Source organism: Lepus europaeus, chromosome 8 (genome assembly GCF_033115175.1).
Source record: "Lepus europaeus isolate LE1 chromosome 8, mLepTim1.pri, whole genome shotgun sequence".
NCBI classification, from domain to species: Eukaryota; Metazoa; Chordata; class Mammalia; order Lagomorpha; family Leporidae; genus Lepus; species Lepus europaeus.
The window spans coordinates 4561251-4587333 of record NC_084834.1 but is presented as its reverse complement, the minus strand read 5'-3'; the positions used below and the strand labels follow the sequence as shown (position 1 = coordinate 4587333).

Genomic DNA, 26083 nt, shown 5'->3' with positions numbered 1-26083 from the left:
AAATACTGCTAAAGGCTTGAAAGCCTAGGAGAATGCCTAGATGAACCCCAACAGTGTAAAGTCCTGAACAACTACTAGAATTGCATTATTTCCCCTTTGTCTGGGACCCTTTGGAATGATTATGTTCTGTTTTTAATAATTAACAAAGGTCATGTACTTAAAGTATTTGTAATCGCTGAATAGCATGCCAGAGTTTACAGGTTGATAATTTTCAAAGCCAAACCACTTCCTCGTCTAGTAGATAATAAGGTGAAGTTAGCTCTTCCTGGAGAACAGATGGCAAAATCTCAAAGAGAAATTTAAATACCTGCAATTTTCTTGAGTGCAGCTTCTCCTTTTGTGCCTCTAAAGATTATTTCAAATCTCATCTGTAGCAAAGATGCCCTACTCCCAAACTCCAAGGAACAATTTGCAAGGTAGGCATTTTTAATGCTTCTAACAATTTCATCTCAAGTTGGAAAGACTGGATTTTTTTTTAACTCCAAAGTGTGCAATATTTTACCCCTGATGGACCATTATGGTGCCTACAATTTTTTTTTTTTCTGATTCCTAATCCTGTAAAGGAGGATACTTACATAGAAAACAATTCTGGCTTCTCTTACTTAGGTAGAGAATGAAAACTGATCTTCAGGCACTGGAATTTCTTTATCTGCTTCTTAGATTATATTCTGAAAAGCAATATAATCACTCACAGATATTCTGCTGGAGCGTTGTATACAAGTTTCAGTTTATGTGCTTTGAGGCCACTGTATTTTTTTACACTAGTTTGTATAGTTGTTCATGCAGGGTTTGCTTCAGTTGATTGAAATCACCTATGCTCTCTGTTTAAATTGCAGATTCTTGAATTTAAGGCCCCTGAAATCAGAATCTCTTCAGTTGCATATGGAAACTTTTCGCAAGCAGTCTTGAATCTTAATTCTCTTGCCCAGCAATGTATGTAGCATCTGTAGGAATTGTGTAAGATTTGTTGATCCAAGAGTATAGATAAAGGGAAGGCCAAGTCTGCAAAAGTCAATGAGGTGGAAACTGACACAGAACTGAGTTGACTCAGACACCACCACTGTGCCTTTTCATTCTGATGCTGTTTCTGTCCTTTTGGCCCAGAGAACCTTCTCTCAGCAAGTAGCCCCTGCTGTGGTTGGCTCTCTCCAGTTACGTGAAATACTGTTATATCATGGCAACACTGGATTCCTATAATCTTTGCAAATAGAGTTGAATCATTTAGCCATGTCCTCTAGAGAACCAAAGCATATCTTTTGGAATGTGACTACAATTTAAAATAGTCCGTCAGAAGACCAGTTTTAGAGACAACCAATGAGCTTGTTCCTAAGAGGCCAATGGGTCCTGATATTTTAACATTTACTGACTTTTTTATTTAACAATGTTAATGTTATAACCACAGTCTATATTTGTTTCAATGTGTCAGTGTAAACCATTATTATAGTTAATTCATTGATTTAGCATAATATATTCCTAGAGTTTTATTAGGACACCATACATTGCAGGAGATTCCATGGTATCTCTAAGGAGAAACAATGAGATTCTAATGTTATCCAACTTAATGGATGGATATTTAGTAATGTGTTCCTGCATGTTATCCAATTTAATGGATGGATATTTAGTAATGTGTTCCTGCATGTTGACGTACATTGTAGTCTTCTAATGGCATATTATGGTTAACACAGCCAAAAATGGTATGAAATAACATTGAACAACCAAATTTGTGAGAAGAATAATGTGTAAATTGTGTTCTAATTAAAATGTTATGTTTACATAGGCTACATGTGTTTGGATTAGAAAATGTGTCTTTTTAAAATAATGTGTTTAAAAGTATTTATTTCTATTCATTTAACATTATTCATATATCTAATTAGCAATGTGATTTAAAGATTTATTTTTATTTATTTGAAATACAGAGTTACAGAGAGAGGTAGAGGGAGAGGGAGAGGGAGAGAGAGAGAGAGAGAGAGAGATTTTCCATCTGCAGGTTTGCTCCCCAAATAGCTGCAATGGTTGGAGCTGGGCCAATCCAAAGAAGGAGCCAGGAGCTTCTTTAATATTTTTATTAAAATAAATAATATTTTTATTAAAACAAAATTTTTAATATTTCATACCGTATCATATAAAATGAAAATGTTAAAGATGTATAGCCAATGTCTGTTCAGATGTGAACTAAAAATTAATTAGAAAGTCCTGATTTTGAGTCATGAATAACCAGATTCTGAATCTTTGTTAGTGTAGTCATCTTAGGCAAGTCATTGCACATTTCTCAGCATTTTCTTTTGCCATATAACTAACTGTGACTATTCATACAAGCTGTTTAATAGAGAGCCTGACATAAAGTAATCAGTCATCATTTGTTTGCCATTGTTAGGGTCATTCTTTAGGGCCAGACTTATCTGGAAGATCTATTTTAATAGTTCTCTTTGAGCTAATACTGCTTATATAAACCCAGAACTCAAAGAATTTTTTTTAAAAAATCACATTTGTTTAGAACCTTTTCCTATTTCATGTAGTCTATTGAAAAAAAAAAAATATATATATATGTATATATGAGGATTGCAAGCTTCTATTACATAGGTTGTACATGTTTAGTTCAGATACTTTCCTAAAAAGTTGAATAGAAAATACTTATAATGTTTGAGCTTGTTTGAGCTTTTCTTTTTTTTAAATTTTATTTAATAAATATAAATTTCCAAAGTACAGGTTTTGGATTACAGTGGCTTTTTCCTCCCATAACTTCCCTCTCACCTGCAACCATCCCATCTTCTGTTCCCTCTCCCATCCCATTCACATCAAGATTCATTTTCAATTCTCTTTATATACAGAAGATCAATTTAGCATATACTAAGTGAAGATTTCTACAGTTTGCACCCACACAGAAACACAAAGTATAAAGTACTGTTTGAGTAGTAGTTATACCATTAATTCAAATAGTACAACACATTAAGGACAGAGATCTTAAAAGATGATAATTTCAAACTCATGAGCCTTTTTATTATGGACAGTGGATTTATACTTATAATTAAACATTAAATGTAGTTAATAATCATTTTATGGATTTAGGAAGAGTATTCCTTCCTAAAATAACAAACTCATGAGGACAGTGAAAACCAAAAACAAAGGTAAAGTTTTTCAATCATTAGATTTTTTTCTAGACTCTGTCAAATGCTCATGGATAGCAGAATACTATCATTTTACATGACCTTCATTTTGTTGCTTTAAATAGTCTGGTAATTCCAGAAAATGAAAAATACTCAATACCTGTATAGATTTCTCATCTAGAGTCTTGAGAATTCTGTTGTATTCATGTCTTCCTAAAATGTATTTATAGTACTGGCTTACTTAAAAAGGGGCACTTTTTAAATCTTATGATGAGTAAATATGAAAGGAATTAATGGTTTTCTTTGCTTAAGCAAAAGAAAAAAAAAAGTGTGGTCACTTCAGACCACACGTATTTCTGAGTATCATCTCTAAAGTCACAAATTTAGGGAAATTTTGTTTATTAATTAAAATTTTTATTTGCATTAGATAATTATAAAAAATTATTATATACTTTCATTACATTGTATAAGAAGTTATTTATTCTTGTTCCTTTTTACTTTGGGACATAAGAGCTGTGAGAAACCTTTTCTCAATACTGTTGTAAATATATTTTTGTTACAACTTTGAAAAGTTGTATAATTATTTTGCAATGTTTAAGTCTTCTCTGGGGCAAACTATAAAGAATATTCTCGATATTGTTGATCAGTAGGTGTCTGTTGATTACTGTTCTTTCATTAACGATCTATGTGAGATCAAATATAGTGTCACAGTTTTCTGCTCATTTTTATAAAGAGCCTGAGCAATTGCAGAGCTTTATTTGGAAATATGGAAAACCCCAGATGAGTGATTTAAGTGATGTTGACTTAAAATACAAATGACATTTAGTGTTACCACTGTGGTATCCAAAGCATTAGGGGTTTGGATTACACCATATGAGTTTTGGAAGGCCATAAACTTTCAGGTCATGGCAGATGATCTGAAAAACACCTAAGATATTAGGAGTATTCATTTCTAGATACATCCCTCTACACACAGGTACAAATACTCTAAATGCGTTACTAGAAGTAATTAGTTGTGAAACATCAGAATTCAGTTCATTATACTGGCACTTCTCATCCATCTATGAGAAATATCTTTAAATTATATATATTCTGGAGGGATTTTCAAATAGATAATTCTGGTTTTGTATGTCTCATGAGATTGAACTTACATTGATACTCTCCATTGTGCTTAATTTGTTACACTATTAAATATCCAATGAATTAATGATCTAATTGTTATAATGTGTTTTCTCAACCCAAACATTTCTGTTAATACATAAATAGAATAATTATAATTCAACTCTTGTCTTGAGAATTATAAAATACCCTATTTAGGTTGGAAATTTTTCTTTTCCGTATCCCATATTTTCTTTCTTTCTTTCTTTCTTTCTTTCTTTCTTTCTTTCTTTCTTTCTTTCTTTCTTTCTTTCTTTCTATTTATTTATTTGACAGGTAGAGTTAGACAGTGAGAAAGAGAGAGACAGAGAGAAAGGTCTTCCTTCTGTTGGTTCACCCCCTAAATGGCTGCTACGACTGGTGCTGCGCTGATCAGAAGCCAGGAGCCAGGTGCTTCTTCCTGGTCTCCCATGCGGGTACAGGCACCCAAGCACTTGGGCCATCCTCCACTGCCTTCCTGGGCCACAAGAGAGAGCTGGTCTGGAAGAGGAGCAGCAGGGAATAGAAACCGGCGCCCATATGGGATGCCGGCGCCACAGGCGGAGGGTTAACCAAGTGAACCATGGCACCGGCCCATATCCCATATTTTCAGTCAAGGCCTAGTTCTATCCTTAGGTGTTATTTACTGCATATTTGGCTTTATATATTTTGTATTCTGATTTGTACTTCGCAAGCTCCTGAATTTACTTTTGTCATAAAAAATGAATAAGAATGCTATACAGTTTTCCATGTAATTTCAAAAAAGATGTTTTAAGATATATGGAGTTATTAAGTGGTTTGCAAAATGACATTTCTGTAAGACTCATTATTTTTTGATAATACCTAAATTTATTTTTTGGGTCAACCCAACAGAGTTAAAATTTGGTCCATCTTAGAAAGTGCAATAGATACAAAATCTGATAAAATTGAATAATAAAGCACCCTTTTATCTGTGGTTATTTTTTACATTGAAAAGTCTAGTATGAAATAAAATGAGCATTTTCTTATGATGCATGCTGAAAAGTGGCTCAACTTTTGTTGTGTTGGTTGTTCATGACTTTGTCTTGACCCTTAACCACCATTGACAGTATGATGAGATGGAATGTTCTAACTGATTTGGAGTTTTCTTTAAATAATTCAACTATTATTTTCTGTGTTTATTCATACTACTAGGAATGTGCTAAGGTTTTCAGTTGAGCAGAAGTTTATCAAAGAATGGTTTACTTTCCTTTCCCATGAAAATTTGGGGATTTTGCTTCTGAGAAATTTAATTAAGAATTATCGTGGAGGAACAAGGTCACATGATCCTATCTTTTCGCCCACACCACTTTGGGTTTTGGAATTCCTCTGGAAAATAGCTTGGATCCCAGTGTCTTCTATTCACTGTCGACTCCTGTCTCAAACTCTTTCTAGTTTTCTGAGAATGAACTGGAAAACCTCTGAGACTCAGCTGACCCCAATGAATGGGAAAGTTTTCCCCATGGCATTTCAGGTTTAAATACAGAGAAAATTAAGTTGTTCCCTGTGCAGCATTTCATTGTTAAACTGTGACAGATATATTTTTTATATATAATAAATGTAGTCCCAGATTTAAAGAACACAGGCTGCTAGAGACCTTGGTATGGAATAGGTTGAATTTAAAAATCTGTCTGACATTGACAAAGTTGCAATGATTTTTTTTTTTTAATAGCAAATAAAATCCATAACATAGTACCTTTGGGATTTTAGACAAAGTCAGTGCTATGAGCTGCATTCTTCCTTAATTTACATTTTAAGTGCTCATCAAAGTAGAAGGCAATGAATTCAGAAGACAGAACCTATAGTAATTTTCTCTTGAACTAGTGCAATATTGTGAAGGTCACATAATATATTATTATTTTTTAAACTTCTAAAATGTGATTTTTTTCACATGACGTTATGCAAACTTATGTGCAGCTAAGATGCAAAGTAAGCTATTTGCCTTTCTGGCTGAACACATATGAAATGTACAATAAGGCCAGTTCACTGTGTTTAGGAGAAAAAGTAAAATGAATAGTGGTGTGATTATTTACTTTTAGTTTGCATGATAACTTCCAGTTCTTACTTAGTTGGAAAGACGTAATGTATTTTTTTGCAAGCCTTAGCTTTTACTGTATTTTCACATAGATGTTGTTCTTAATGTTTTGGAAGATTTTACTGAAAATGAAAATGAAAGTGCTTAAATGCAGTGTTTTGTTCTTAAAGCAATACTTTAGCACTCTTAGTTTGTTTTCTCAAGTGATTAATAGTGATTTTCTGGAGGACGAGTAAACAAATCCAAATCCTTCAAATTTTAATCTATTAAAAAATGTAAGCACTCTAAATCCTACCACCATAAACTGCATGACATGTTATGTCATATGGTGAAAAGGAAAATAATTTGAGCCGGAGATAAATATTGCTTTTAAAAGGACCACTTTAAAGTCTGACATTGTTAAATCTAAACTTAGGCAGGTTCTTGTAAGATCCATATAAATTTTGTTTTCTGGAAGAACCAGGTCGTTTTCTGATACAATCCTGTAAAAGTGGAGGTTACAGGCAGAGGTCCCAAGATCATTACCGCACCACCTGTTCTAGCTGGTTTGTTTTAGTCACATGATTTTCTGTGTTCTTAGTGGGCTGTCAACAGACTGCTAATTAATTATGAAAAGCTAACAGGTCATCAAAGGTTGCTATAGTAAGAAAGTGTTGTCATGAATTACTATCACATGAGATTGATCGCTACTGATTTAAAACAATTTCCAGGGGCCAGTGCTGTGGCATAGCAGGTGAGGCCACCACCTGCAGTGCCAGCATCCGATATGGTCGCCAGTTCGAGTCCCAAATGTACCACTTCCGATCCAGCTCTCTGCTATGACTTGGGAGAGCAGTAGAAGATGGCCCAAGTCTTTGGGTCCCTGCACCCACGTGGGAAACTTGGAAGAATCTCCTGGCTCCTGGCTTCGATCAGTGTAGTTCCAGCTGTTGTGGCCAATTGGAGAGTGAATCAGCTCATGAAAGCCCCCCCACCGCCCTCTCTGCCTCTCCTTCTCTCTGTGTAACTCTGACTTTCAAGTAAATAAAGAAAAAAAATTCTAGAATACCTTCTTTGGATGCATGAATAAAGCGAAATAACACATCTTGGCATTATATAACTGAAGAGAAACAAGACAATTATTTTCTGTAAATCCATTAAGAAGAGCCCTTTTTTTTTTTTTTTGTTTAGGTTGGGTTTGATGATTCTATAATTGAATTCCATTATTTGCAGTGATATTTCAATGCAGAAAATATTAGAAGGTAGCTGTTCACAAAAGATAAACCAGAAACAATTTCTTTCCTTTTTTTTTTTTTTGACAGGCAGAGTGGATAGTGAGAGAGAGAGAGAGAGAAAGGTCTTCCTTTTTGCCGTTGGTTCACCCTCCAATGGCCGCTGCGGCCAGCACATCTCGCTAATCCGAAGCCAGGAGCCAGGCACTTCTGGTCTCCCATGTGGGTGCAGGGCCCAAGGACTTGGGCCATCCTCCACTGCCTTCCCGGGCCATAGCAGAGAGCTGGCCTGGAAGAGGGGCAACCGGGATAGAATCTGGTGCCCCAACTGGGACTAGAACCCGGTGTGCCAGCACCGCAAGGCGGAGGATTAGCCTGTTAAGCCACGGTGCCGGCCTAACAATTTCTTGTCTTTTATCTTTTAGTTCTTAATTCTTAAACATCAGAACTCAAGTGCCTATGTGTAATACAAATCAGATTTCTCGTAAGGATAAAAAAGTATCTAACTATTAATATTAAATCTGGTTTTTTTATGATACCAAGTTAATCACTCCAGTTGTATGATAACTTTTGCTGATCTAAAGTGTATATATATGTATTTATTTTTATAACTTTATATCATTAAGAAATTTTAGACTAAAATAATAGAATTATTCCTGAAATAATCATAAATAATAACACCAGAGATTAGATTAAAAACTTTCAAATATGTATGTTTCTATCAATATGTAGTTTACTCACTAAAGATTTATGAGAATCTGGTTACCTATTCAAAATTAACTAATTGCTAATGTGGTTTATATCTTATTGTGTATGAAATATTGGTAGCCATGTGGAATGTCTATGTCTTTCTCCTACAGACCAAGAAAAGATTAGGGAAGAGGAGAAAAAGAAAGGGAAAGAGAGGCAGAGAAAGGGAAACCTTTACATGAGCACTTTTAGAAAATTTATGATGAGACAGACTTGCTTTATTTTCAATTTTTCTTTGTTTTCATTTTACTTCAAGATATTTTTAGATGTGAGACAGAGTAAGGAGAGGGGCAGATAGGGAAAAATCTTGTGTCTGCTGTTCTACTTTCTTACTTTTCATTACTACAGCCAGGGCTGTTTAGGCTGAAGCCAGGAGCCTGGAACTCTGTATCTTTCATGTGGCTGGCGTGGACTCATCAGCTGCTGACTCACAGGATGACCATTAGCAGAAAGCTGGATCAGAAGCAGGGGAGCTGGGACTTGAACCAGGCGTTTCGATATGGCATGCAGGTGTCTGAAATGGCAGTTTAAACGAGGAGACAAACACCTGCCCCAGGGAAGAGATTGCTTTTCTGTTCCTACCTTCCATCCCATTATGGAAGAACAGAAACAGGGGGAGTGCTTCCAGTCCTGAGAAAAAGATCTCTCACTTGAGATGATTCCCTTTGCACTATTCTGGGGCTCTTGCACTTGATATATTTCATCCTATCATCTTTTTGTTTAAAGTTTTATTTATTTCCTTTTAAATGTCAGAGTTACAGAGAGACAGGGAGAGCCACAGAGAGATCCTCCATCCATTAGTTTACTCCCCAGTGGCAGCAATACCCAGTACTGGTCCAGGCCGAAGTCTGGAGCCAGGAGCTTCATCAAAGTTCTCTGCATCGGTTCAGGGGCCTTTGCATCTGGCTTCTGTTGCTTTCCCCAAGCCATTAGCAGGGAGCTGGATCAGAAATAGAGCCAATGGAACTGGAACTAGTGCTCATACGGGATGCTGGTCTCATAGGCAGTGGCTTTAACTGCTAAACCATAGCGCTGGCCAACATCCTATCATCTTATAAACAAATATGAAACTCTGAGAGAAGGGTTAGGCTATGCATCAAATGACAGAAAAGGGATGGACTAGTAATGAAAAAATTTTTTCAAGTTTTCAGATGCCACAAAGCAGTAGTAGAAATAGGAATTGCACTCAATATTGCCAGAGTTCAAGGAAACATCTTTCTTTTACCTTCAACAACAAGATGATGTTCATTTATTGAACATCTTGTAGGTACCAAGTTATTTGCTAGGCCCAAAATATATAATCCTGAAAAAAAAAAAACACAGCTGAAAACCAAAAATTAACAACTGTGATGGAGTTATAGTGGCATATGCATGACAGAAAGCAGACGAGGGTAAGAAAATTAACGGAGTTATATGTAAAACTCTTAAAAAATACGGGAAGTAGAGAATACAGAAAGTATAGGAGAGAAGATACCTTACAACATGGGCGACTTCAGTATGTTGAAAGATGAAAAATAATGCAGAAGAGGAGCTTAATATATAGCAAAGATGAGGATTAGTCAATTGGTTAAAGTTATCAAGAAGTTAAAGGAGGGTGAAAACTCTGTTACCATAGGACAGGAGGTGAGTTAGTGAACGTAGAAAAAGGATATGATGGAACTCAAGGCATATATTTGTATGTTTTGAAAAAGAGCTTAGTGTTTATATGATAATTAGCTTGTACCATTTTACAGCTTATCTGGAATATCCAAAAACAGAGTGATTGAAAGAGTCATAGATTTTTATTTTAAAGCACCTGGAAAGCATTTTTCTAGGAAATTCCTTTAAAATACCATTGAAGATGTTTTAATAGCCCAATATACCCCATCTGTCTAACTTTCATTGTACTCCATTGTGTATGTCATAAAAGACTATCTTACTAACTTCTCATCAGTTTTTCTGCTGAGCTACATTTGCTATAATTTTGTTAAGGTTTATTCATCAATCATACTTAAAAAGGAGCATGATTTATAAATATGTTGATAATTTTCTAGTCTGTACAGATACTTAGAAAACTAGTCATGGTTTAATGTTTCCTTTGTTTTTTTTTTTTTTATAAGGACTGTTTTTTATGATTTATTTCATTTATTGGAAAAGCAGAGTTACAGAGAGAGGGAGAGATAGAGATAGAGAGATCTTCCATCCACTGATTCACTCCACAAATGGCTGCAATGGCCAGGGTTGGGCCAGGTTGGAGCCAGTAGCTAGCAGCTTCATCCAGGCCTCCCACATGGATACAGGGTCCCAAGGACTGGGGCCATCCTCTGCACCTTTCCCAGGCACATTAGCAGGGAGCTGGATCTGAAGTGGAGCAGCCAGGACTCAAGCTGTCACCGTATGAGATGCAGGCATTGTAGGAGGTAGCTCAAACTGTTATCTTATTATGCCACAATGCTGACCCTTCCTTTTTTTTTTTTAAATTTTATTTCAATCTGTTTTTATTACTTTTTTCCTCAGTACTGTTTATTGACCCCTATATTTCTTCTTTTGTATTTTGTGAATCTGTGTAAATGAAATAAAGAACACTGTATATGTTATGATCCAAAGTATAGTTTGGTTTTTTTTTTTTTTTTTTTTTTTTTAGAGTTGCTTGCCTATTATGGATTCAGCTGACTACTACCAGCAAGTTTTTATCAGATCTGTGGAAATTTCTATGTGATATTGAGTGTTTCTTGATATTCTTCTCTGTTATGTAATACATTTTCTTTGATTACTTGCAATTTCAATTTTGACAGGTGAAAAGTGATAAAGATGTTCAAGTGCTGGTCAGCTGTTCTGGTTCTTGGACTCGTTATACTGAAGTCAGAAGGAAGGCCAACCAAGGAAGCAGTATACGGACTTAAGTCCTATCAACCTCTCATAAGATTGCGACATAAGGTACAGTGAACATTCTGAATCTGCTCTTCATGCCGACCCACTATCAACCAAGCTGTTAGCTGTTTGGTTTATTGTTCACTTAGGAGCATGTATTTCAGAAAATGCTTTCTGTGGTTTCCCTATTATAAAGAGAAATACAAATCTTAAAACATACATGGACTATAAATTTGGAAAAATATCATTTGGGCAGTTGAATACTTCTTGTCAAAGAATAGAGATGCCACATTTAAAAAATATGTTATTGAAGTTTGCATGGAGTAACAGTAAGGGATTTATAAAAATGAGTAAATATGCTGAGATGTAATCAACTTGATAATTTCTATTATATTTTATTAACTTTATACTTTGAGCCTTTTAAGCTAAAAGCAAAGTCTTATCTTTGGAATTTTCCATAAAATTGAACATAAAGATACCTATACCACTTGTAAATAGATTTTCAAAAGTTTATTTTTCAAAGAAATTATTTGACATTTTGAATATATTAAAAAAAGAAGTATCTGGGACTATCTAATTTAGGCAAATACTTCATTTCCTCAAGTTAACATATTCAGTCTATAATTAAGCATGTAGTAAGTCACACAGAACAAATCTAATATGTTAAACTAGTTCTTTTATTTTAAGTAAGAGTCCATGATGCTGAAGATAACAGAATAATTCCATTTTTATTAAATCAATTACTGGTTTATAATACATGTTTGTTTTCACGGAAAGTAAAAGAAAATACAAAAATAGATACTACTTATGGACCAAAATTTTAAAAATTTGTAAAATTTATTTGCTATTTTCCTTCAAAATTATTTGAAACTTAAATAGTACAGATTTTTCTCTTTTATTGTCAAAACCTGCCATTGGTATTTACATTGCATATGTCTTTCTGAAGTACTTTCATAAGTATCATAATATTTTGTCACAATAGATAACCTTTATTTGAGATTTTTATATGCTTGTCGCTGAGCTAAGCTCTTATATGGATTATTTTATTTAATCCTCTAAAAATGTTATAAAGATATACCTATTTTTATATACTAGAAATTAATCTTAAAAATGTTGAGGTTTTCTGAATATGCATGTATGTTAAATGCATTATGTATGTTAAATGCATTAATTTTGTAAAAAAAAAAAAAAAAACGGGTGGATTGATAGCCAGAAAAAAATAAGTGAAATATGAAAACACTTTTTCAGTGTCAAAAGTCATGAAAAAAGTTGTGATATGAGTTCATAAATTTTTAATTTCTAATCTGTGTAGATGTAATTGGAGAATTGGCCTTGTTCTACTATCTTTCAATTATGCTTATGCTGTACAATACTTTATGGATTAATAATCAGTTTTGTCCATATATGAAATTTAGAAATAGTAATTCCTTCATTAATGTACTGAGAACACATTAGGAAGTAGAGTCTGGCTCAACTGTGAATATTTATTCTATGTTGTCCTGGACTGTGTGTCTTGATGTGAGGAAATGCTCTTATCCATCCTTCTCGGCTGCCAGGAACACAGGAAATTCTGTGTATGAATGCATAGCATGAAAATGACAGGTAGAAAGCAAGACTGTGCTTCCCTGGTCATGTCCCTGATAAATACAGCAGGAAAAGTTATTATGCTTCATTATATATATTTGTAAACAAACTTTTTGAATTAAATTTGATGTTAAACTACTTTTACATTTCTGTGCGGTTTAATAAGGCTTTAAAGGAAAACTGTATATAGTGAAACTTGCTTGAGAAGTATTAGTGCTCGTCAAAAAGTATCTAAGTCACTTCTCAAACTTCTTTATCTCTGTGTGTCTTTACCTCTAAATCCTTTGAAATAATATAGGATTATTGGTATTTAAAAGGACAGAGCTAGAGACTGTCCTGGCAATGGCTGACTTTCAAATAGCTCTGCGTGGAGATGGGATTCAGCTGTGCAAGGAGTTTGCTGAGCATGTATGAGCATGTGTGTGTCTGTGTGTGAATGTATGCAAGGAAGTAGATACTGACCAGACTGAAGAGGACTCCTGAGTTGTGCTGTCCCAACAAAATCCCAGCAGGTACTTTCCACTGATTACTAGCCCGTCTGCCTAAACTTTGAAAGCTACCTTCCTTTCTCTGGGACTTTGAGGTTTGTATTGGGGTTCTTCAAAGATATGTTGATTTTGATGCCACAAATTTTTGAAATCCATGCAGTTTTTTCATGATACACATTTTCCAAGAATTTTTGGAGAGCCCACATATTTGACATTTTTATTTTTGTTTGTATCAGTCATTGTTTTGATGCCAGGGATTCCTGGTCACTTTTTTCCTTTGACTCTCACTGGCCTTGGGCTCAAAGACCCTTTGTTTGTGAGACCTCTTGAAAACATGAGTGAAGATGGAACAGCCAGGAACATTCTGTAGCTCTCTTCTCATTTTTTAAAAAAAATTATTTTCATCCACAGAGTTTACCAGTATTTGTCAAGACACATATTTCACTTAGTGTTAGTTTGTTGAATGTTTTCTCGCGTTAGAATATGAACTACTCATCTTATCTGAGCACCTAGAATAGTACTTGGCATGTAGTAAACACCAACTAAACATATGTGTAATGAATGGCCCCATGGAATAGAATATGGCTGAAAACAAGATTATATATATATATATATATATATATATATATATATATACCCCCATATATACATATATATAATTACATATATTTATGCAATTAATTATAATTAGTACCAAGTTAAATAAGTAAAAATAGCATGCGTTCAGCTTATTTTATAATCACAAACTTAACCCTTGCATGAATAAAGAACTGAACAGGTAGCAAGTAGAAAACCACTGTTCCTCAGGAGAACAGACAAGGGCCATAAGCAATAATCAGATTTCAAAATGTCAGTTTCACTCATATGTGTCACAGTTTTTGTCCTCTGTATATCAGTTACCACAAATCGGAGAAAACATAGTTGTATTTTCGGAACTGGCTTATTTTGCTAAGCATAATGATTTCCAGTTGCATACATTTTGTTGCAAAAGACAGAATTTCATTCTTTTTTTACAGCTGAGTAGTATTCTATAGTGTAAATATATTACATCTTTTTTATCCAGTCATCAGTTTAATTGAAACCTGGCTTACATAGTGTTAGGTGCTTTCATATACATTAATTGTAGTTTAATTATATACTAATTCTGAGGTACAAAGGAATATTATTCCTATTTATTCAAATAACATTAAAGCACAGATAAAGTAACATATCCAGGGGCAAAAGGAAAACAGACAAAAATCAATCAGAAAAGTAAGAATCATATAAAAGCAAATGTAGGTCAGAGATAGGAAGGGAGCAGCAGAAAAAAATATGATGGCAATAAAGCAGCATGGTACTGTCATCAAGAAGTAGATAACACTCTTTCATGTGGTTCCTCTTGCTCCTTCCTAAGCACAACCACATTATCCTCATTTCTGAGATAAGTGGTAATTCTGTTGAAAGGAGGTGGGGCTGGCACTGTGGAGCAATGGGTTAACACCCTGGCCTGAAGCACCGGCATCCCACGTGGGCGCCGGTTTGAGACTCAGCTGCTCCACTTGCCATCCAGCTCTCTGCTATGGCTTGGGAAAGTAGCAGAAGAAGGCTGAAGTCCATGGGCCCCTGCACCCAAGTGGGAGACCGGAAAGAAGCTTCTAGCTCCTGGCTTAAGATCGGTGCAGCTCCAACTGTTGAAGCCACTTGGGGAGTGAACCATCAGATGGAAGACCTCTCTCTCTGCCTCTCTGCCTCTCCTCTCTCTGTGCAACTCTAACTTTCAAATAAATAAATATATCTTCTAAAAAATAAAAAAAAAAGAAAGGAAGCAATTTTTCTAACTTTCTCAGCCCACTCCATTTTCCAAACGCTGATAGGTCAGGGAAAATGTGAGTAACCTTTAAAAACTGAGAGCAGTCTGAGGTTTTATCCTGTTTGCTAGCTAATGAGTTAGCCACCCACTTAAGTTTCATGACTAGTAAGATAGAAGAAACAAGACAGTTGGGTCAGAGATAAATAACAGCTAATTATTTACAATAAAGTCAGTAGACAGTGCATCAGCGTTCGATCTAATACTCTGAATGCTGTTCCATATGCTGATACACACAAAAGTAGCTTGTACAGTGAACATCATAGAATATGGTCTCCAAGAAAAACTGTGAGATGAAGGATGCAAGATCTGTTGTACAGAACATATCCACATCTATTCTTTGCAGCAATATCTTTATTATACTGAACACTAAGTATACCCACCACTTACTTTCTTTGGAAATGCAATTTATATAAACAGTTGCCTTTTACTCCAGAGTGTGTCTTTTCTCTATGTCCCAGGCTATTGTCTATATAAATGTGCAAATGTCCTTGTACAGATAGATCAGAGTGTTTGGTAGTTCATATCTCTGCTCACAGTATGTGCAAAAACATGGAAGACTCCTGGAGAATTATCTCCCCATACTCACTGAGAAAACTACCTGCAAAATAGACTAGGGCAGAATTGCCACTATGGAAACCTGAGGCCCAAACTAAAGGCAGTGTTGGCAAAGTAGATACGAAGACCAAATATATGGGTATAGTTTCAACCTACATTTGACTGGGTTAATTTTGTCCTTTCAAGAACTGTAAGACTATGAATAGTTTTATTGACTTTCAGATTTTTCGTTTGCATGTTTATTCCTTGGAACCACGGTATATTTGTTCATCTGGAGAAAATTGGCGTTCAGTGGACTGAATCACTTTGCTTAACTAAAACAAGTAAATAAAGGAATGCATCTGACTTCTGACATTCTCAAGATAAGGGATTACTACAGAAATACAGAAAATTGCCTTTTGATCCCTTTGTGGGTGAATTCTCAAAGCAGTGCTATTATTACAGATCTGTAGGTGGTATGCAAGAAGGATACTTCTTTACATTCTATGACTCTGCAATAAAATATTTTCCTTAAACCTTTGAAGGTAGCTAGAACTGGAAAACAGAATTGTTTTTCTTTAGAGATGTGAAGTTTGAAAATGCTAGAAATGTAATGAATTGCTGTTCTATTTACAGCTGTTCAACACAAATGTCACAAAATGGTCAGCTAAAGTCAAATTTATATAGTGCAATAGAGCCAAGCTTGTCAGGATACTGTACCCCTCCACATGGGTCCCAGCTTTGGGCATATAGAATGTTTGCTGTCCTTAGAATATGATTTCCTAGCAGACGGAGTGACCTGCTTTCCCCTACCATACCCCATACATACATATTTTAGTTATCTTGATGGTTGAAGCAAACAAACATGGTTTTATTCCTTCTGGAAACACTCTTGTTCTGTTACTAAAAAGGAGAACCTGAATATTAGCATATAGGTGCAGTTAGGTGGTTGTCTTTACTGCTCTCTGTATTGATTGATATACTACAGGGCCTTTTGTCTTTTCTCAGAATCCTTGTGGAAAGGATAGTGGCAATTCATATCCCCAAATTTATGTTAATAAGCCCCATTTTTCTGCAGCCTATTCAAAACTGAAATGGGGTGTGCTTGTTTTTAGTATGGCTCAATGTGTGTATTCTAAATATGGATATGTAGACAAAGCAGGTTATGTGTTATCAGTTGAATAAAGTAGTTACATTAATCTGATCTTTAAAATCCATATATTGGACAGTTCACAATGACCTATAATGTGTTTTCTTAGCAAATAAAAGAGAGGCTCTCTAGGCTGCTAACATAAAGTAGTAACAGAGAGAGGGAAATCTTAATTCCCCTTACTTGATAAGTATACATTATATACCCATATACTTATATACATATGTCATACTTCTCTATAGATATATAATTATTGTTATTCAAATTTTAATGTTTTAAAATAATTCGGTAAATTAAATGCTTAAAAAGTTAGTGTATTGGCAAGCTGGGATTTGCAGTCACTATTTCAATGTATAAATTAATTATAAATAGCTGTGTGCACCATTAATTATTAAAAATTATATCATAAATTCAATTAGAAATGCTCCATATTACAAATGAAAGAAATATTCTGATTTATGAGCTTGGCATTCAGTAGCAAACCCTATGGTTTATAAACCTCAACAGAAAAGTGGTATTATTTTAAACTAATATTACTCATTGTTATGCTTCTTGCATTAATTAGTTGAGTATGGACTAAGAGTAGGCATTTTTAGAGCTAGAACATAGTAGAAAACAATCAATGTACTTAAAATATGTATATATGTGTATACACACAAATATTAAACAAAAGTACTTCAAAATATTTATGGTTAATGAAATTTAAAGATAAGGTTACTTGATGAAAAATATTGGTACTCATTTTGTCATAATATGTACTTTCCATGAACTTTTTTGAATACTCTCAAATGGGAAAACAGGGCCTGAAAGGCAAACTTCTTTGATGCGGGTAACATAACCAGGTGCTGTTGAGCTGAAGTTAAATACCAGGGTTCCATCCTTGCACAACACTTGCTTTCCTTTGACACTCTGCTCTAAAATTAACATCTTTCTATAAATCCAGTTTTTCCAACAAAAAAATAGAGTCACTCATTATTTCAACAAGTATTTATTTTGTATATTTCAAATAAAATATTGAACAATTCAATTTGACCCCTTCTTAAATACACAGATTGATTTCATCATAAATTTTAAAAAACAAACATCTCAGATGAAATGATTGAAAACACAATTCAAAACCAGAGTTACAAATGTAATAAGTGCACTATCCTTCAGGGAAAGCCATTGGTTGCAAAAGTTGATTTATAACAGATAGTCTGGGACTGGCACCATGGTGTAGTGGGTAAAGCCATTGCCTATAGCACCTGCAACTCATATGGGCACCAGTTAGACTCCCAGCTGCTCCACTTCTGATCCAACTCTCTGCTAATGGCCTGGGAAAATAGCAGAAGATGTCCCAACGCTTGGGCCCCAGCACCCACATGGGAGACTGGCTCCTGACTTTGGCCTGGATCAACCCTGACTGTCATATAGGAAGTGAACCAGCAGATGGAAGATTCTCTCTGTCTCTGTCTCTGTCTATCTCCCTATATCTTTTATTTTCTTTCTGCCATGCTGCCTTTCAAATAAATAAATAAATACACTTTTTTAGTGGGAAGGGATGTTGGGGAATTTTGGAAGGTACATGTCTTTCCTTAGAAGTTTCAGTAGGATAGATGTGGGTATAGTTGGCCCAGCTCTGGCCATTGTGGCCATTTTGGGAGTGAACCAGCAGATAGAAGATCCTCTCTCTCTCTCTCTTTCCCTCCCCTCCTCCCTCCCCACCCTTTCTCTGTAATTCTGCCTTTCAAATAAATAAATCTTAAAATAATAAGAGATAGTCTATAGGAAAATAAATTTGGATGACTAAGTGTATTTGCTGAGCCAAGGACAAGAAATGCATGCATGCCTAGTTTAAGACGTATTTGCCACCAGGCTTTTCAACTTTGTTGGGTAAACACAGGGCCCCCTTACAAGATGGAAATGTTAGTCATTATGCAAACAGTTGGTAGAAACACCTAATAAATGTCTATTTTCAATAGGAATTCAGAAGTTTGTTCACAAATGTTACCAGAAATTCTGGCAGTGTGGTTTGATTTTTATTCAGATAGGGACCTCTTTGCTCTTTATCATCTTTTAAAAGAGATGTTAATTTTTAGAGCCATTTAGGTTCACAGCAAAACTGAACAGAGAGTACAAAGAAATCCCACATATTCTCTGTTCCTCATCACATACCCAGACTCCCATTATTAACCTCCTACACCAGAATCGTGCATTTATTATGATTAGTGAACATACATCAAAACATTATCACCCAGTAGAATTCACTCTTGGTATTGTAAGTTGTATAAGTTTTTGTTAAAAATCCACTGCGTGTATCCAACATGCACAATCACACAAGCTGTGCTCTGTTCATTCATCTCTCCCATAACTTGTAGAAATCACTGATCTTTTTAAAATATCTCCATAGTTTTGTCCTTTTCAGAATGTTGTATAGCTAGAATCTTAGACTATTCACATTTTTACTTTGGCTTCTTTTACTTAGTTGCATTATTATTTAAAAAAGGTTCCTTTGTGCATTTTATAGCTCAGTAACTCATTTAATTTTAGCCCTGAACAATTTTCCATTGTCTGAATGTACTAAAGTTTATTTATACAGCCACCTGCTGATGAACATCTTGGTCGCTTCCAACTTTTGGTAATTAGAATAAAACTGTTGTAAACATCCATATACAGATTTACCCAGCTCCACCAGATAAATATCAAGTAGCACAATTGCTGTATTCTATGAGAGTCCGTGAGTTTTGGAAGAAAGTGCCAAACTATTTTCTTATGTGGCTGTGCCATTTTACATTCCCAGGAGTAATAAAATGAGAATTTCTGTTGCTCCCTGTCCTTGCCTGTATTTGTTATTGGCTATTGTGAGGGAGAGTTTAATGTTTCTCATTGAGGTTTTAATTTGCAATTTCCTGGCAACATATGATGTCTTAGCATCTTTTTTCTGGTTTTTTTTTTTTTTTGTATGTCTTTATCTTCTTTGGGGAAGATGTATTTTCCAGTTTTTACTCATTTAATAATTGAGTTCTTAGTTTTGTTTCATTATATATTGGATATAGTTCTTTATCAGATATGTCTTTTGTGGCTTATCTTTTTCTTCTCTTCACAGTGTCTTTTGCATTTCAGAACTTATTTAATTGTAATGAAATCTAGTTTATCAATAATTTCTTTCATGGATTGTGCCTTTGATATATTTAAAAGATTTGCAATATGCAACATCATTTAGATTTTGTTCTATATTATATTCTGGGAGCTAGTAATATATTTTACGTTTAGGTCTACGATTAATTTTAAATTCATTTTTTTTAAAAGATGTATTTATTTGAATGGCATAGTGATAGGGAGAAGCAGAGAGAGAGATGTTCCATCTGTTGGTTCATTCCCCAAATGGCCACAACAGCTCAGCCTGTACCAGGCTGCAGCCAGAAGCCAGATACTCCATCTGGTTCCCTCACATGTTTGGCTGGAGCCAAAGCACTTGAGCCTTCATCCATGCATTTCACATGCGTCAGCAGAGAGCTGAGCCAGAAGCAGAGCAGCTGGTAGTTACTCTGATACAGCATGTGGGCAGACTGTCCGGCTGTGTCACAGCACCCACCCTGTGGTGAGTTCATTTTTGTCAAAAACTCAATCAGTGTCTAGATTTATTCATTTATTTTAGTTTTTTTTTTCTTTTATGTGAATATCCAGTTTCTCTGGAAGAATTTGTTGAAAACAATCTTTGCTGCATTGTATAATTTTTGCTTCTTTATTGACTATATATGTCTGTTCCTGGACTCTATTATGGGCTATTTTTTTTTGTATATACTTTTATTAACACTAGCTTTCATTACTGTAACTTTATTGTAAATTCTGAATTTGGTTACCTTGGAACTTATTCATGGATTTGGTTACTTTGGAATTTAACTAAATTTTCAGTTAACTCTTCTGGAACTTTGCCATCTCCATATAAACTCAGAATTTGTTGTTTGGCTGAGAAGGTAACTTCCTGATGTTTTTACTGAGATTGCTTTGAATGATTTTGCATTGAACAATTGCATCCCAATCATTTTCCATTGAATCATTACATCTTAATCATTTTCTATTAAATGACAATTACACATTTTAAATGTATATTCTCTGATGTGACAATTATATTTATGCAAAGGCAACAAAATATAGATGTATAAGGATTAGAAGGTTGTAATTCCCCGGGAACGTTCACTCAGGCCCATTCCCTGTCAATCTGTGCCTCCAATTCAATCTCTTAGGCCAGTTTTTTTTTCTTTTTTTTTTTTTTTATTTTCCACCATATCATAGATTTGTCTGTACTAAAATGTCACGATGTGAAATCATGCTGTGTATCAAATTTGAGAAATTCTTAGTTCCCTTACAATATTGTTGAAATTTTTCTGTCTTTCAGTTGTGCACTCCTCTTTGTTGCTGAGCAGTATTCCTTTATCTGAATACAGCACAGTGTTTTTCTTAAATCCAGCTTCCAAGTGATGGGACCTTTCAAGGATTCTTAGGAATAAAATTGCTATAAATACTCATGTACACGGAAGTCTTTGGTGGTTATGTAATTTCTTTTCCCTTGAGTAATTCTTTGAGAGGATTCCTGGTTTATTGGTAGGGTTTTTTTTTTTTTGCCTTTTTACTATTGTTTTAAAATATTTCAAATAATATAGAAGGGTATAAAGAAGCATTCAATGTGTGTACAATGGCTCTAACAAATTTTAACACTTACCATATTGATTTCATATGTAAGTTATATATTATATATATAAAACATACACACATGTACACAATTTTTCTTGAAAGCAAGATATCACATAAAAAATCATGACAAAGATCATAAAGTGAGGAAAGAAATGATACATTATAATGTAAGAGGTGTAACTCCTTGAAGACAATGTTAATAAATACCTGCATATTAAATAATATAGTATTTTATATATAAAAATATGTAGATTTGTCTTTCCATGTTTGGCTTAAAACTATGTGTATGATTTCCCATTAACACCAGCAGTGCACAAAATCTGAAGCTGCTTCAAAGTTTTGACATAATTGCTATTCCTGCTCTTTTAATTTCAGCTGTTCTGTAGGAGGCATCGTGGGTATATTGTAGTTTACTGTTGACTGAGATTGAGCATGTTTTCATTTGCATACTACCCATTCATAGATTTTCCCTTGTCCATTGTTTGGAATATTATTTTTATTTTTCAGTTATTTAACTAATTTGTCTTTCATCAATCCTTTCAAATAGAATTACATTATGGAAATATTTATTTTATATCATTATAAAATTTTATGCTAGTCCAAGCCACTTTTAGCCAATTTGATATGATTTCATTAAAGCAGTGTTATTAAGACAATAAAGAGTCCACGCTTTCAAGTAAGTTATAAATGTCTAACAATAATTGAAAGCTATTACTTAACAGAAATTAAATATGGCTAAAATAAATATGGTGTGTTTTATTAAACATATGAAGATTAATTATGTGTATAAGTATATACACGTTCATCTTCAATATATTTATTCTGCTGATATTTCATTGTTAAAAATTAATAATCCCTCTCCTCTATTACATTCAATTTATGAGGCACCAAATATAATTAGTCACACCCAATTTAAGATCTAAAATAATATTTCCCTAATATATCATTTCTGTAACCTATTTATCTAAGAAGTTATATACAAACCAGAAATGGCAGAAATCAAATCGAAAAGGTGGAATTAAGTCTCTAGGAAAATAAATAGTAAAAGCACGCATAACGATTTTTTTTTTTATTAAACTTTTATTTAATGAATATAAATTTCCAAAGTATAGCTTGTGGGTTACAATGGCTTCCCCCCTCCCATAACTTCCCTCCCGCCCGCAACCCTCCCCCCTCCCGCTCCCTTTCCCCTTCCATTCATGTAAAGATTCATTTTCAATTCTCTTTGTATACAGAAGATCAATTTAGTATATATTAGGTAAAGGTTTCAACATTTTGCCCATATAGCAACATCGAGTGAAAAAACTACCATTGGATTACTAATTATAGCATTAAATAGCAATGTACAGCACATTAAAGACAGAGATCCTACATAATTTTTTTTTTCAAAATAATTAATTTTCTATGCCATTTCCATTTTAACACCAGGTTGTTTTTTTTTTTTTCATTTCCAATTCTCTTTATATACAGAAGATCACTTCAGTATATAATTAGCAAAGACCTCATCAGTCTGCGCCCACACAGAAACGCAAAGTATAAAAATACTGTTTCAGTACCAGTCATAGCATCACTTGGCTTTAGACGACACATTAGGGACAGATCCCGCATGGGGTGTAAGTACACAGTGACTCCTGTTGCTGACTTAACAATTTGACACTCCTGTTCATGGCGTCAGTAATCTCCCTAGGCTCTAGTCATGAGTTGCCAGGGCTATGGAAGCCTTTAGAGTTCGCTGACTTTGGTCTTATTCAGATAGGGTCATAGTCAAAGTGGAGGTTCTCTCCTCCCTTCGGAGAAGGGTATCTCCTTCTTTGATGGCCCCGTTCTTTCCACTGGGATCTCACTCACAGAGATCATTCATTTAGGTCTTTTTTTTTTTTTCCCATGATATCTTGGCTTTCCATGCCTGCTATACTCTCATGGGCTCTTCAGCCAGATCTGAATGCCTTGAGGGCTGATTCTGAGGCCGGAGTGTTGTTTAGGACATCTGCCATCCTATGAGTCTGCTGTGTATCCCACTTCCCATGTTGGATCTTTCTCTCCCTTTTTGATTCTATCAGTTAGTATTAGCAGATACTTGTCTTGTTTGTGTGATCTCTTTGACTCTTAGACCTATCAGAGCTATCAATTGTGAGCTGAAATTGATCACTTGGACTAGTGCGATGGCATTGGTACATGCCATCTTGATGGAATTGTGTTGGAATCCCCTGCACATTTCTAACTCCACCATTTGCGGCCAGTCCGATTGAGCATGTTCCAAATTGTTCATCTCCTCCCTCTCTTTTTCCACTCTTAGATTTAACAGGGATCACTTTTCAGTTAAAATTTAAACACCTGAGAATAATTGTGTGTTAATTACTGAGTTCAACCAATAGTACTAGAACAACAACAACAACAACAAATACTAAAAAGGATAAAGTATTACATTGTACATCTAAAGTCAGGACAGGAGCTGATCAGTTCATTGTTGCTTATAGTGTCCATTTCACTTAACAGGTTTCCTCTTTGGCGCTCAGTTGTCATCGATCAGGGAAAACAAATGATATTTTTCTCTTTGGGACTGGCTTAATTCACTCAGCATGATGTTTTCCAGATTGCTCCATCTTGTTGCAAATGACTGGGTTTCGTTGTTTCTTACTGCTGTATAGTATTCTATGGAGTACATGTCCCATAATTTCTTTATCCAGTCTACTGTTGATGGGCATTTGGGTTGGTTCCAGGTCTTAGCTATTGTGAATTGAGCTGCAATAAACATTAATGTGCAGATGGCTTTTTTATTTGTCAAATTAAATTCCTTTGGGTAAATTCCAAGGAGTGGGATGGCTGGGTTGTATGGTAGGGTTATGTTCAGGTTTCTGAGGAATCTCCAGACTGACTTCCATAGTGGCTTAACCAGTTTGCATTCCCACCAACAGTGGGTTAGTGTCCCTTTTTCCCCACATCCTCTCCAGCATCTGTTGTTGGTAGATTTCTGAATGTGAGCTATTCTCACCGGGGTGAGATGGAACCTCATTGTGGTTTTGATTTGCATTTCTCTGATTGCTGGTGATCTTGAACATTTTTTCATGTGTCTGTTGGCCATTTGGGTTTCCTCTTTCGAAAAATGTCTATTGAGGTCCTTGGCCCATTTCTTAAGTGGGTTGTTTGTTTTGTTGTTGTGGATTTTCTTGATTTCTTTGTAGATTCTGGTTATCAATCCTTTATCTGTAGTATAGTTTGCGAATATTTTTTCCCATTCTGTTGGTTGCCTCTTCACTTTCCTGACTGTTTCTTTTGAAGTACAGAAACTTCTCAATTTGATGCAATCCCAAATGTTAATTTTGGTTTTGACTGCCTTTGCTGTTGGAGTATTTTCCAGGAAGTCTTTGCCTGTGCCTATATCTTGCAGGGTTTCTCCAATGCTCTCTAATAATTTGATGGTTTCGGGTCGTAGATTTAAGTCTTTAATCCATGTTGAGTGAATTTTTGTGTAAGGTGATAGGTATGGGTCTTGCTTCAAGCTTCTGCATGTGGAAATCCAATTTTCCCAGCACCATTTATTGAATAGACTGTCCTTATTCCAGGGATTAGATTTGGATCTTTGGTCAAATATAAGTTGGCTGTAGGTGTTTGGATTGATTTCTGGTGTTTCTATTCTGTTCCATTGGTCTATCCATCTGTTTCTGTACCAGTACCATGCTGTTTTGATAACAACTGCCCTGTAGTATGTCCTAAAATCAGGTATTGTGATTCCTCCGGCTTTGTTTTTGTTGTACAGGATTGCTTTGGCTATTCGAGGTCTTCTGTGTCTCCATATGAATTTCAGCATCATTTTTTCTATATCTGAGAAGAAGGTCTTCGGGATCTTGATGGGTATTGCATTGAATGTATAAATTGCTTTTGGGAGGATAGACATTTTGATGATATTGATTCTTCCAATCCATGAGCATGGAAGATTTCTCCATTTTTTGGTATCCTCTTCTATTTCTTTCTTTAAGGTTTTGTAGTTTTCATCGTAGAGATCTTTAACGTCTTTGGTTAAGTTTATTCCAAGGTATTTGATTGTTTTTGTAGCTATTGTGAATGGGATTGATTTTAGAAGTTCTTCCTCAGCCGTGGCATTGCCTGTGTATACAAAGGCTGTTGATTTTTGTGCATTGATTTTATATCCTGCTACTTTGCCAAACTCTTCGATGAGTTCCAGCAGTCTCTTAGTAGAGTTCTTTGGGTCCCCTAAATAAAGAATCATATCATCTGCAAAGAGGGATAGTTTGAGTTCTTCCTTCCCGATTTGTATCCCTTTAATTTCTTTTTCTTGCCTAATAGCTCTGGCCAAAACTTCCAGAACTATATTGAATAGCAGTGGTGAGAGAGGGCATCCCTGTCTGGTACCAGATTTCAGTGGAAATGCTTCCAACTTTTCCCCATTCAATAGGATGTTGGCCGTGGGTTTTTCATATATTGCTTTGATTGTATTAAGGAATGTTCCTTCCATACCCAGTTTGCTTAGAGTTTTCATCATGAAAGGGTGTTGTATTTTATCAAATGCTTTCTCTGCGTCTATTGAGAGAATCATATGGTTTTTCTTCTGCAGCCTGTTAATGTAGTGTATTACGTTGATTGTTTTGCGAATGTTGAACCATCCCTGCATACCGGGGATGAATCCCACTTGGTCTGGGTGGATGATCTTTCTGATGTGTTGTTGCATTCTATTGGCCAG

The 26083-nt window shown here is 35.1% G+C and overlaps 1 protein-coding gene across 1 annotated transcript in view; it reads left to right on the top strand.

Moving 5' to 3' along the window:
* Positions 1-26083, top strand: part of FSTL5 (follistatin like 5) — an 873635-nt gene that overhangs the window by 31982 nt on the left and 815570 nt on the right. Inside the window, exon 2 of the mRNA XM_062198990.1 lies at positions 11030-11171. Within this exon, the coding sequence (XP_062054974.1) occupies positions 11046-11171 (126 nt within the window). The 5' untranslated portion in view covers positions 11030-11045. The remainder of the gene's footprint in view (positions 1-11029; positions 11172-26083) is intronic.